This window comes from Buceros rhinoceros, unplaced genomic scaffold (genome assembly GCF_000710305.1).
Source record: "Buceros rhinoceros silvestris isolate BGI_N320 unplaced genomic scaffold, ASM71030v1 scaffold14173, whole genome shotgun sequence".
NCBI lineage: Eukaryota > Metazoa > Chordata > Aves > Bucerotiformes > Bucerotidae > Buceros > Buceros rhinoceros.
The window spans coordinates 22,724-36,422 of record NW_010401931.1 but is presented as its reverse complement, the minus strand read 5'-3'; the positions used below and the strand labels follow the sequence as shown (position 1 = coordinate 36,422).

The window sequence follows — 13,699 nt, the reverse complement described above, 5'->3', positions numbered from 1 at the left end:
AGGCAATTCCTAAATCGAGCAGGGAAAACCGTCTTTCTTTTAACTGAATAGAGACATGATGGCTATTTAGGAATTTCATGGGAAAGGAAAATGAAGAAACCTTTGCAGCTAAGCAACAGAGCTAGAGTTGAAAGAGACTTCACTGTACCAGGGACCCAAATTAATAAAATCAAAGCTATGGTCATATGTAAAGATCAGAGGTAGCCCCGGAATAAACCAGGGTCCAGCTTTTCAGTGTATTCTGTTCAGCACAGGGTGGCTCATCTGTCCCGTGATATCTTACAGTACCACAGTGATTCACAGGACCACAGTATGACAGCCTTCTCCTTGTTTCTAGGAACAAGCACGCCTCTCACCAATGAAGGAAAGGATGAGTTCCTCCCTTCCTGATCCTCTGCCCTCGCAGGGTGCTGCAGTGGCTCTCTGCCATGGGCAGGGCAGGAAGAGCAGGGCGTGAGGAGTGATGTGAAGGACAAGCCTGGCAACTTCTGCTGTGCTATGCTTTAACAGCCATGAGTCAGAGACACTGAGGCCGACTTTAAACTAGTTAGCACTCAACTGATGTTAATTCAGTTGCTATTTGCTATTCCGCCTGAGCAACGCAGAACTTGGAACGTGTTGGTTTGTGACACTAAGAGTAGGAGAGCAATGAAATCCCCACTTGCTTAACAAGCCATAAAAATGCATCTAATCTTCCTGCAGCAGACTTTTTTTTTCTGGAATAAATAACACTTCATATGTAAGTCTTAATGAGTCTGACCTTCCTGCACAGCTTTTGAAACTCATATATGATTTATTTTTAAGAATTTACATAAACAAAAAATATTCTTACCTTTACAAATTTTGTAAAGGCCAACTGATATCACCAAGATAAGAGCCATAACTTTTGCATATGTGAAAACATCTTGTACACGGGTTCCCCACTTCACATTAACACAATTAATAAATGTTAAGGAACCTGTGGAGAAAAAGAATAGGCATGAGAGGAGCACTGATACTTTGCATCACATAAAGCACATTTCAAATACACCCTTCCAGATACCACCCCTCTTTCAAGGAAAAAAAAACCCAGAATCAAATTTCACCACTTCAGGACCCCGCAGTAATATTAAAATGGATGAAATACCTGATATAAAAGTTACACAATAGCTTTTCGGAGGATATTGTTTTCCTGACAGTACGTAAGACAAAACACATCAGATTTTGAATTTTAGGACTTGCTCCTGCTCCTTTTAAATAATCTTTAAATTTTATTAAAGTCAGCGGAGTTGCTCACATGCAGAAGGTGAGATTTCTCTAATTCTTTTATTTGTGCTGATGTTTTTCCTGAAGTTCTCCCTGCTGCTTTGAGCTCTAGATTATGTACAGACTAAGGACAGCTTCTGCACCAAAAAGTTTGGATGCAGTTGACAAGATACTGATTTGACCCAGGCCAGCATGGCTTAGGAGCCCTGCCATTCACACTTTGACCCCAAGTCTGGAAATTACGGAAGTACGTATTTACAGGCTTCTCTCAAGCCTCAATTTTGATGGAATCCAATAGAAATAACAAAGTAGTGTGGCTGCAGAGAGTGGGTGGGATCAATTAAGTCTCCGTTCCCCTTCTGCCATATTCTTTGCATTCAGTTTCGTCACAGACGTTAAACCCCAGTGAGATTTAAATAAGTTCTCTCCACTATGTTGCTGAAGTGCCAATTAAATCCATGCTACTAAGTCTTATCAAAATTGTACAAGCTAGTAAAAAATCTGTTCTCTGACACTGCTAAATTGCATAGGTAGTTAATATAATAAACTGTAATTTTCCCAGCAATCTGTGTTGTTACTCGAAATACTTGTTATAAGACTAGTCAGTGGAGAAACAAGTGATTTGCTGCATGAGAAAGCAGCTGCCAGGCACACGTGGAGCATCAGCTCAGAAGTCAGATGTACCAGAGCACACGGTTGATGCACATGAAGACTATGGCAAGAATAACTATGAAAGCGAAGCCTTAGAGAAACGCCAGCATTTGAAGACTACTCTTAAGTGTGAGGGTTTCATGAGGTGCACCTAGAACACGGAGGAAAGAAATTCTGATCTAACAAATAACTGCTTTCCTATGCAAGTAGAGAATTTTAGCTGATAATGTATTTTGGAACAGGGTTAGTTGCCTTTTAGACCGATGAGTAGTATGATGGTCTCACATTATACCATGGAGCCTTTTTCAGAAGTGAACTTCCTCTGCGACACAGTCGCAAGAGTCAGAGCTAGAAAGAAAACACCTTTTGACATTCAGAATTGTCAGTAAACTTTATATTATCTTGAATTTACTTATCTTTTTGGAGGTTTTTGTTGAGCTGCACAATTTAAGCCATTTTTAAAAGATCATGCTATAGCACAGCCTCAAAGGAACACATACCCTAGCTTGACAAATCCATGCTTATTAGGAAAAGAATTTGAGTACAGTCCATGTACTGGAGGATAGTTTTGTAATGCTTATCTCCGTGTTTACCTAACACATACAGTTACGACAAAACCAGCTCTGAGGACTGTCTGATTACTCAATTACTCATATTAGGCACACTCATACTAGGCAGAGTATTTTTAATTTCATATGAGTTTTAAGATTTTTTGTTCATTTTTGTGATTTGCAAGAAATGGGGGAGAGAGAGTATAGACCAAATGTGGGCTGTCAATTAGGCCAATGATCCAGAGAGATCTTTAATCAGCAGTCATAATTTCACCAGCCAAATTTTTGTAATTCTCCTTTCTCCTCTTAATCTCCTAATAATCTCAGCCCCAAATAAAATACATCTGAATAAAAGATTATTAGTTCCTAAGAACATGTTTTAGAGCTGCAATAATTATTTTCATGGAGAATGAAGGAATTAGAAATTCATAGAAATCTCTCTGGGCACCCACAATTACAGCTCTTAACTTCTAGGAATTGTAACTTTACTTACAAATACAAGCAGCTGCAATCAACCTGACTGCATCATATGGTGGCTCACAATGAGGGAAAACTGGTTGAACAATGTAGTTAGCAAACGTGATTGCTATCACTGCCTGAGTTGTTGGTTCAATAATTAGCAAGGAAGACCAGAGTCTGATGAAGGCCACAAAGGCACCAAATGCTTCCAGGATATAGGCATAACTGCCTCCAGATTTAACGATGGATGTTCCCAATTCAGCATAACACAAAGCTCCGAACAGCGAAAAGATCCCACCAAGCGCCCAGATGACTAAAGAGAGTCCATAGGAAGCACTGTACATTAAAACACCTCTGGGTGATACAAATATCCCAGAGCCAATCATGTTCCCTACAATTAAAGACACTCCATTTAGCAACGTGATTTCTTTTTTCATCTGCATTTTTCCACTTGCTTCTGCCATATTGTCCATCTCAGCTTTTCTATTCTTAGTTCTGGATTTTTTATTGCAGCATATTCGCCCAGGGGCTGGCATCCTCAACTATCATTACCTGAAAACAAGAGGAGAAAACATCGTCTGTAACGCATATGGCATCGGAGACACAGATCATTAGCATATAAGGCATAAATTGTACAAAGAGCAATTTTTTTGCCTGCTTTTATCTGGCAGTCCAGGAACCACATACTAGTGGATTTTCTTAACTTTCACTGTTCCGTACCTTTTTAATGGATAATGTGAGGCCACTGCCTTTGGTTATATATTCTGCATCTTTCATGACCTTTGAGTTCACTTTTATTATTTATCTTGAATTGTAATTCTATGTTATGTTACTAAAGTCACCTCGGCAAACAAAGAGATGCTGTACCCCTGGAAACATGTTCTATTACAGCTGGAGTGTTCCACAGAGGCATGGTTTTCTGAAATTTTGCCTTTTTTTTAAACTTCATTATTATTTGTTTCATCAAACATATCTCTGAAAATTATCTGCTAAAGAGCACAAAAGAGAGATGAAGATACTTAAAACCTGCAGCCTCAGCATGTTAATGTGAGGATAAAGAGCTTTAGCTGTTCCTAGAAATGAGACTGCTGCTTCAGTGAAGAATGCAGCTTATTTAGTTATTAACCTCACTCAACCAAGTTTTACACAGAAGCCACTAGCATGCACAGGGATCGGGTTTTGAACACCCTGTCCCCAGAACACTTTTGTATAAGGCAGTCCAGCAAAACACATAAAAGCTTGTAAAAGCTTCCCAGTCCGGTGCTCGCAGGGCAGGATCCAAGTATGCTGGGAGCTGGGGAAAACGATGTAACTGCGTAGCCATGTTGGTATATCAGCCGTGTACGCACATCGCACCCCTCTGGGGCTGAGGTCCTCAGGGATGGGGAAAGCAAATGTAACAGCTGGGACTGCAGCGACTGTCTCAGCTCTTGGGTCCTGCAGACTCTTAACGATGCTTCCTTAAAAAAATGGATTTTTATGGTGCTTGTCTCAGAAGAAATGTATTTCTCCTTCTCTTCCTCCTTCCACATGCACTCTAAAACACTGCCAAAGAAAAATTCCTCAAAATCCTATAAGCTAAAGCCAAGTGCTCTGAGTACAACAAAGCCGCTCCATGCAACACTGCCCCAAAGCATTTAACCATGAATTTATGTTGTTAAAACGTGGGTCAACGGACAGTTTAAAACAACCAACCTGCCCTCCCCAAACTTCTCGAAAGGATTACTTTACAAAGGAAAGCACAGCTGTTTTAGCAGCCCTGAATAATTTATAATTATACGTGGGTTTTTTCCTTTTTTTTTTGGTGCAACTCAGCTTCCTAGTTGATCCAATAACAAATGAGGCCTGATAAAAGATTAAAGATTAAAAGATGTTAAACTCTCTTTAAAGATTAAATGTGTCTCTCATCCCAATGGCACTTTCTCTAGCTGCAGGAGCTCTGTGGAAACACCGGAGTAAAGTTAAATATTAATTCTTGTTACAGGCGTTCAGGAGTGACTGCTGAGTCTCCTCGCCTCCTCTTCACATATGGGTTACTCCTCTTACTTCTCACTTTGTCCCTCTAAGAATAAAAGATGTCACCTTGGTCTGGGGAGAGGAATTTCAGGCATCCAATACACCAGTCATGTCTCTTCCTTAATATTCCTGATAGGTATCTCCGATTTTCTACTACTAACACAATTTTTCTGTTTGCATGGAAGAAAGGAGGAGAAAGAAGGTCACACACCCACCTCCCTCCCTGTCCAACCCACCCCCAGCCCCACCTCCCAGGAATACAAGCTAATACTTCCAGAACCTTCCGGCTCCATTTCTGCTTTCCATGGCTATGTGGTATGTGGCCAGAAACTCCCTCCCATGTTCACAGCTCTCCAGAGAGCCCATCAGGACAGCAGCATGCTAGAAACTTGGGCAGAACTCTGTATTAATACTACTTTGGGAGCAGAGCTGGTTTAAAATCACCTTGTGCTTTTTGTGCCTGAATTCTATTTACTTAATTTTTTATTTATGTATTTTTAACGGTGGGTCATTCAGAGCTTTGGCTTTGAGCCAAAATGCACAAATGCTTAAGTGGGTACAGCTCAAAGGGAGCGAGAATTTTAAAGGCAGCTGTTTCTGAGGTGATGTGAATGCAAAGTTGTACAAGTAGTGACCAACGGCTCAGTTTTCCTGAAAAGAAGCCTCACTGATAAATGAGATAGTTATTTGCTTGTAAAGTAGGATATAGAACACAACCCGTAGGTTGTCACTGGTGCAAGTAACTTGCATACATGATATCCAGCCTGAACTTTGATGTCTATTACAAATGACCGGGTAGCTTAAAGGGAATTTGTGCATTTAAACTGGCAATGCTACTCAAGTCTAGCAGAACTTCTACAATCTGTAGCTTTCAGGAGAGCACAAAGATAAGGATTAAATTATTTTTTCCAGCATGACTGTTCTGTTACTTTGGCATCTCTGTAGGTCATATTTTGAGGGTCAACATAATCCAAGTGAGAGCCCGTACAAGCGAATGTCTGGGAGGACTTACATGCTTAGCACAACTACCAAAGCTGTAACAAGTTGACTTCTTATGGGGGGGTGGCCATTTTCAGTTGGAAAATCCTCTGTTATAAAAGGTAACAAATCTTTATGGAAAGTGCTCTAGCAGAGAGGATTTCACAGAATGGAAAGATTTAATTTATACAGTAATTAAAGAAGGGAGGTTTGTTGCATTGAGTGTTTAAAGGCTAACCCTACTGCAGTAATAAAACTCAATGACATCAAAACTGTAGGTATAGATATTTTAGTACCTCTTGTGTATGAAGTCTGAAGAGCAGGACATAAAGGCTTCCTGATGTGAAGGAAGGTCCCTGCTCTCTTGGTCCCTATGGGCTGTTACAAGCAGAAAGAGCTATTGTTCTCTGGAAAGCAGGGATTCAGACAGGCATCAACATGTTGATGTGCCTCAGAGGCTGCAGCAGGCTAAATGAAAGAGCTGGATCACTTGCCTGCAACTTGTGACAGCAAGTGATCTCTAATACAGAATCTCAGAACCCTGTTTTCATGCAGGTCCTGTTCTTCCTGAGGGGCTCCCTCAACAAATGAAGGAAAATTTTCCTCTCAGAGAAAAAGCAGAATGCCTTGAGAGCACAGACAGGCATAATGACCCTAAATCCTTTGCAATCTTATGTTTATCTCCTGCTGTATGCACAACAGAGAGGAACTTGGGAGACCGACACCTGAGAAGTTAAAGAAAACAGTAATACCATATACAGGTAATTCTCTGTAGCTCATTTTCTAGTCAAGCCACTGCAAGAAGTCAGACAGAAAACTGAAGGGACAGTTTGATATTAGTTGAAAACCAGAGGTGAAATCAAAGACAGTTCTTCCATAAATTAGTGCAGGACTGGTTTGGCAGGGCAGGATTTTCTCAGACACTTCCCACCTTCCAGGATTTACAGCCTCATGAGTGATTGCCCCCTTCTTGAGGAGGTAATTAAACTTTGTCAAAAGATTAAGCAAGGCTTGGTCAGGGCTTATGGAAACGCGACATCTTATCAATGGCTCCAAAGACTTCCAGAGAGACCAAGCTGCCACTATTTGCTGGGACATTTTGAAATTCTCATCTTTTAATTCAAGAAATACTAGTAAATAAATCAGAGGATCTCTCTGAGAGACCAAGTATCATTCCCTTGAGAAGATTCCCTTGGAAACTGAGAGCATTTAGAAAGTCACCTCCTATCAAAGATGTTGGAACTTGTTGGGCATCAAATTTACTTCTTAATATTATGTCAGATACTTCATGGCCTTTTCTTTAGGTGATTGTTTTTTACTACCACGTAATTTCTCAATAATGAAACTTCAAAACACTGTTGCTAAGCATGAGCATCAACAGGTCTTAAAAGGTGTATTCATGGCAGATGATATTGTTGAACATTTTCCAGTGAGAGAGTAGATCAAGTAAACAAAAAAGATCATGCGTTATGAAGGAACAGCATAAGACACTCTAAGCAATAATAATTAAAAAAACCCACACTACAAAAAAATCCACTTTGCTCTCCTTTGAAAAACACGTAACTTCATCAACAGAAAATGAGCACACTTCCTTTTAGGTTTTAAATTTTATGTTTATAAAAATATTCAATGAATTAATGCTTCACATGCTCCAATCCCATTGCTGTGGTCAGAGGCTGGTATTCCCATAGGAAGGAGTTGCTCCATTCCCAGAACTCCGATCACACCCCAAAGCAAATCACAGGATATTTGAGAGAGAAGCTACAGTATCCAAATCTAAGGAAGGTATTAAAAAGAGAAGGGAGAAGCTTACCAGAGGGTAGGTGATACGCTTCCTTCCTTCAGCAACAAGGCTGCTGTAATTGAACAGTGACTCTCTAGCTGCTGCTCTAAATAAACACACGTCTGTTTCATCAGGTGGGTTAGCACTATGAATAGTCTCTTCTCTCACTCTTGGGTTAGCCTTGCCTTTAACTGCTATTTTTATTACAGTAGCATGAATACTAAAATCAATGAGAGTTTTCAAGAAAGAAGATCCCAGTCTCTCCTGCAATGTGGTTTCTACGAACAACCTTAACTTTAGCAGGCAAAAGCAGGCAGCTTAAATGTCAGCTGCCCTGTATTCCTTAGAAAGTCGATAGAAATAAGAAAAAAGCAAGGTTGGAAAAAAAACACCAACATTCATTCCTATGTCAATGAAACCAAGAACAACACTTTCCCAGATGTTAACATGAAAAAAATGCAGTTTAATTCCTTCTTGTTAATTTAGAAAGCCACAATGAGACTTTTTACTAACACTGTACACAAAGATGTTTAATCTAATGGCACAGTTTGGCAAAACAGATTTTCAGAGTGGGGAAACTAGCGAAGATTCATAGTTAAGTGACAATCATAGGTATTATTTAATTTCAAACAACCTAATGGTTTTCTCTTTACTCTTTTTGATATATTTTCTTTCAAATTTAATCTACTCACTAAATATCAACTCAGTTATTTTTCTTAACTGGAGAATTATATATCTATGACTTTTCTAATAACTTATGACATGACGCATGATACACAAACCAGGCTGATCTGGTGTTAAGATCTTATTTAAATTAAATAAGCTATATAAAAAAAATCTAAGATGAAAAATAAGCAAAGAAAGAAATTGCTTACCCAATGTATTCAGCTTTGTCTTCTGAAACAATATGTTGTCCTATCGATGAAGTACTTTTGGAAACACAGTATGGTATACAGCACGGTATCTACTGAAACAAGTAAACATCCAGAAAATCACATCTTCTGGGCTGAGCAACAAGTTAATGAATGCAAGAGCACTAACCTGGGCCAACAGTAAGACAAAAATTTGTACGTGTTAAAGGGCATCTGGAAGCTGATCCAGTACGTCAACAGTCTTAAGTCAGTGGACTGCGTTGAGGCACCAGATCATAGGACTTCATCAGAACACGCTACTAATCCACACAGAAAAGTGAAATAATTGAAGTCAAACAGATATTCCTCCAACCAGCCTCAGCATTCCAACTGGAACTCAAGCAGGAGAGTTGCATCATGTTGCACATTCCAACTGACCCAAAGGAATAAAAACGTCCTCATAAGTCAGTGCTCCTCCTACCTCTGCCTTTTAAAGTAACATCTTGTAAAAGCATGCTTTCTGTGATAGACTGAGGCAGGTCTACAATTGATGTTTACACAGAAATGGCTGTGCTTTTCCAAAACACCACTCAAAGCACGTATATGACACATATTTTGGACAAACAGCCTCCAAGTTGCTTTATTTTTATCTATGAAGGATGGTTATTTATCCCTGAGAGCTCTGTAAGTCTGCCTGAAAAGATTGCACAATTCCAGCTGCCTGCAAGTCTGTGGTTTCGTACATTATAATATATCAAGAACTATTTTGGCAACAGAATTGTTTTGCAGGGATGTTGTTCTCTGTGGGAAGAACAGAGAGGCTGAGCACCATTTAGTCAGAGCCTCTGTCATCTTAGAATCTTTTTCTTCAGTAGGGAGGTGTTTGTAACAAACTATAGATGAAAAGCCAGAATGCGTATTTTCAATGCCGTAATTACTTTCACTCTGAAATTTGAATTTGTTCTGTTTCTGATTTGGGGCTCCAAGCTTGGTTTTGAATGTGTATTATGCTGAGGACTGTCATCAGACATTTGCCCCCTCTTAGAGCTGGAGAGCATCTTTCTATTGTTCACACCTCCTCCTTCTGAGCCAGCTTCAGCCCGTTTTAGTTCTGTAGAGGCCTCATGTTGGAACACGAAACAGAACGTTTTCTTCATTAACACCTTCCCATATTACTATTGGTCTGACTCTGATAGTTATGTCCTTCTTGACACTTCCCACAAATTTACAGTAACAGCACATAAATCAGCATTGAGCAATCATAAAGCATAGAGTGTGCATGAAAAACATATCTTTCTTGAACATTTCTTCTGTGAACACAAAGTCTAGTTCTTTTGCCAAGGAAGATTATGCTTACTTGCATTTTAAGTAAGCGGGATGGATAACGTGCAGGAATGACTTCCTTTATAATGTATTTTTCTCATTCATTTTTATGGTCTTACAGAATTCGACTAGCACTTCTGCAGGGAGGATTCTTCTGTGCCAAATTACTGCTCATAATGATTCTGTGTGTTACAGCTACACATACCCATATTTGCTTATAGAACAGTGAAGTGAGGTATGCTTGCCTGAATAAGCCCGTGACATTTTCTGGTGTCTTGCCTACATTTCCATTACTGCTCCAGAAGGAAGGCTTTTCATTCTCTGCACTGGAAACAAGAGAACTTCAATTATTTCCGGAGCTCTCTTCATTCATACCACTGCCTAGATGCATGAAACAGAACAGTTAGACCTCTGCAAGTCCTCTGCTTTCTCCTGTTCCTTATTCCCAACTCTGTGCCTTAGTGCTCAGCCAGCACAGGCTCCTACAGTCCTTGTCTACAACAGATGCGCTTACAGTTAACCCTGATTGAAAAAATACTGCCAAACACCCTCTGCCCTTAGCTGCAAGGGTCTGAATGGCAAACAAAGACCACCATTTGTGTCATCTTAGTAAAATCAGATCTTTACTTACTTTTCCATGAAGGCGATGCAGAATAGAGCACAGCACATAGCCAATGAACCTCTACTAACAACTAACCCAAGGTGTGAGAGCAGAGCACAAGGATCAGCCATGACTAAGCGACTAGGTGCTAAAATGGCATAAAAAAATCTAATGATAACAAGTGCAAAATAGTATGTATAGTCCTATGTTTCTTTTCTTTCCCGTGTACATGTAAAAAGATGTTTTTACATGTACATTTTAAAAGTCTCTCAATGACCTCTTATACAACTTGGAGAAAAGCTTTTATTGTCAGCAAGAAAGTGCTCTGAAACATCAGTAGCAGTCCTCCTTTCCAAGCTGAAAAATGTTAGGAATTACTGTAAAGAACTGGAGCACACAAAACACTGTCGTGTATGGGAAGGTGTTGGGGGAAAACCAAGCAGCTTCTCAAATGGTAGTCTTCCCAAGTGCTTGTAAACCTTTCTGTCACAGAGCAGGGTCCTACCTGCCACATTCACGCATCCGGCACGACTGTAGCAAACACCCAGACCTAGATTTCCTGACGGACATGTTGTACACGAACTGCATGACTGCGCTGACAGTCCTGACCGACCCTGGACTTGCTGCCACAGTCAGTATCAGTGCTGAGTGTTCCAGTTACACAGAAACTGTTCCTCTTTCATAGTACTAGAGTTAAACAACAGAAGCAGCAGCAGATGTTGATGTATTGGCTCATGTGTCTGTCATCTCCACACACCCTTCACACACCCTGTGTGGATCAGGCAGACTCTCCACTTCCCTTCCCCCACACCTGCCCCAAAGCTTTCTACTTACTGCTTCTTCTGCACCCCTCAAGTCTCGAATATGTCTGCACCCTCCTCCATTTCACTCTTGAGGAAATCTGTGTGTGCCTAAGAGAAGGCAGGCTTATGGATTCTACTTCTTCAGGAGGCGGCTTGGCATCCAAGGAAAGAAAAGGAAAATAGGACTGAGTGGCCTCAGGGTTTCCTCAGAGGGCTTGGGCTTTGGCTAGAACCACACCCATGGTCTTACAGATGCACATGTATTCAGGACTGGGGGTAGAAAATTACTTTTCCTGCAGCTGTGCCACCTCTGGGTGACAGCATATAAAGAGGAGCAGCCCGTAGTGATTGCAGCAGTGTGGCAGCACCATTCCTCAATGTGCCTCTGTAGGCCAGATTTATCATTGCCATTATTAACTGACCTCAAACTAGTTCCCTGCTGACAGGCAAAGGTCAGCAGGGAGACTTCAGAAAGCAGCAGAACACTCTTTTCCCTCAGCCAGGGGCCCTACCAGTGGCTCCTCACCTTTTCTGTCAAACATTTCCTCTCCACTCTGAAGATACTGGGGGGTGCACAACTACCACAGTTGCCTTGACAGCATCTGGAATTGCTTTGTGATCTGCTCCACTCATTCCCTAGGGCTTCTCCACCCATCCACGTGGCTCTGGGGAACAGCGGCTGACGGAGCGCTGGCAGAAAAGCTGCACCAGGCACGTTGGCAGGCTGCAGAACATATGAGAGGCAAGTGCAAAGGTGCAGCAGAAGCACCAAGAAGGATCATCAGCACAAAAGACAAATTCAGATCAGCGTGCATGCCTGTACAGGAATCATCATGCACATGTGCACAGCACGCACAGCATGGCATCCATGCTGTGTTCAAGTTCTGTTCGCTCTAAGGCAGAAGTTGCTTTCAATGAGTTGGGAAATAGGAAGGTGGAGACCCTCAAAAATGACACATCAAATGCTATGTGACAGGCCAAGTCTTTTTTTTTTTAAAAAAAAAAAACACCAAACAGCACATAGCATGTTTCTACCTTCTTACACACAATTTAAAATAATAAATTATGAAGTTTACAACTCATGCAGACCCTACTACAAGAAAGAAGTATCAGCTTGTAAAAAAATATCCCTAAAGGAGCCTCTGTTCTTTTAGTTACTAAAATGACAACTCAGGAAAGCTCTTAATACACAGCAAATTTTGGACTTGCTTCTATGAAATGCTATTTTGGTACTCTGCATTATACAAATCTGACTTTAGGCACTACTAGTAATGTCACTTAAGCGCGTAGTTCTGGCACCAAACTTCCTCTGGCAAGGCTGGCAGCTTTCCTCAGAGCCTGTTCCTGCTAGTCATCTTCAGGCCTGCTCACAAAAACCACAACCATTCACTGCATTACTGTCCTGGTCTCAGCTACCTAGGTTGAATTTTACAGCCTCGAGAGAGAAGCAGGATAAAACGCAAATTCCCAGTTTATGACAAAAAGTTACTTACAAAAAATTATAACCCTTCCCTTTCTATTCAATTAATACAATGCAACACATTGTATTCTGATTCCATTCACAGAGGTTAAGACAGGTATTGAAAAAGCCAAGGTGTTTCGGCTAGTGACACCTACACTAAAGCCCCAAACTGGCAGATCTCACATCGCTGTAGGTTTCCAAACAGCCATCACTTAGGATTTCTCATTTATCTGCTACTTCTAATACAGCAGTTAGGTAAATTTCAGCTTTCTTGTACGTGAAGTTTGGATTTTCCCAAATCTGGAATAGTGTTAGCAGAATTTGTAATTATTTATCAGAGGTTGTAAAAATCATTTGCCTTTTGAAATAACCAGTAATTCTTTTACTAGTTTTGACTTTACCACCTAGGTAAAGTGATTAAGGCTTTCTGAAATGAGCTGAAAAAAATACCACATACCTTTTTGTCTCGGGTGGTTTCATTTGTGCCTCAACAGGTTAGCACCACCCTTCAGACAAAAAAGGACAGTGGAGACCCACGCACATCACTTCCAGCCTGGCAGGACAGTGCACGCTTGATCTTTGTACAGACCCAAACTACTGCTTATCATGTAAATACTAAAAATAAAATTGAATTAAAAGTTTGATCCAGCAATATTTACAGCAGATGACAAAGGCAAGGGAGGCATTAACTATGGAAATGTAAACAAGGTATTAACTCAGGGCTCCCTTGTACAAGCTGTACGTGGATCTCATCACGAGAGTTTAAATGGGTGTAACCAAATAACATAAAAGGTTATAGCTGCACCCTTTCTTATGTATCGGTTTTAGGAGAACAAAGATAATCAGCTCCTTTGGACTGCCACTCTTCTTATGCAGCGGTCTGAAGCTCTTGCCCTGGCAACAAAATGGGACAAACAAAACGTAACAAAAAGTCCCGCAAAAAATGCAATGTAAGCTTCCTCTCACCTACCGCTCT

General features: G+C 40.7%; 1 protein-coding gene across 1 annotated transcript in view; it reads right to left on the bottom strand.

Annotated features, from left to right (window-relative positions):
- The window catches only part of LOC104490208 (Y+L amino acid transporter 2-like), a 12,851-nt gene extending 9,395 nt beyond the window's left edge, over window positions 1-3,456 (bottom strand). The window contains exons 1-2 of the mRNA XM_010132465.1: window positions 2,941-3,456; window positions 833-958 (exon numbers count right to left, since the gene is read on the bottom strand). Coding sequence (XP_010130767.1) covers window positions 833-958; window positions 2,941-3,442 — 628 coding nt within the window. The 5' untranslated portion in view covers window positions 3,443-3,456. The remainder of the gene's footprint in view (window positions 1-832; window positions 959-2,940) is intronic.
- Window positions 3,457-13,699: the final 10,243 nt, after the last annotated feature.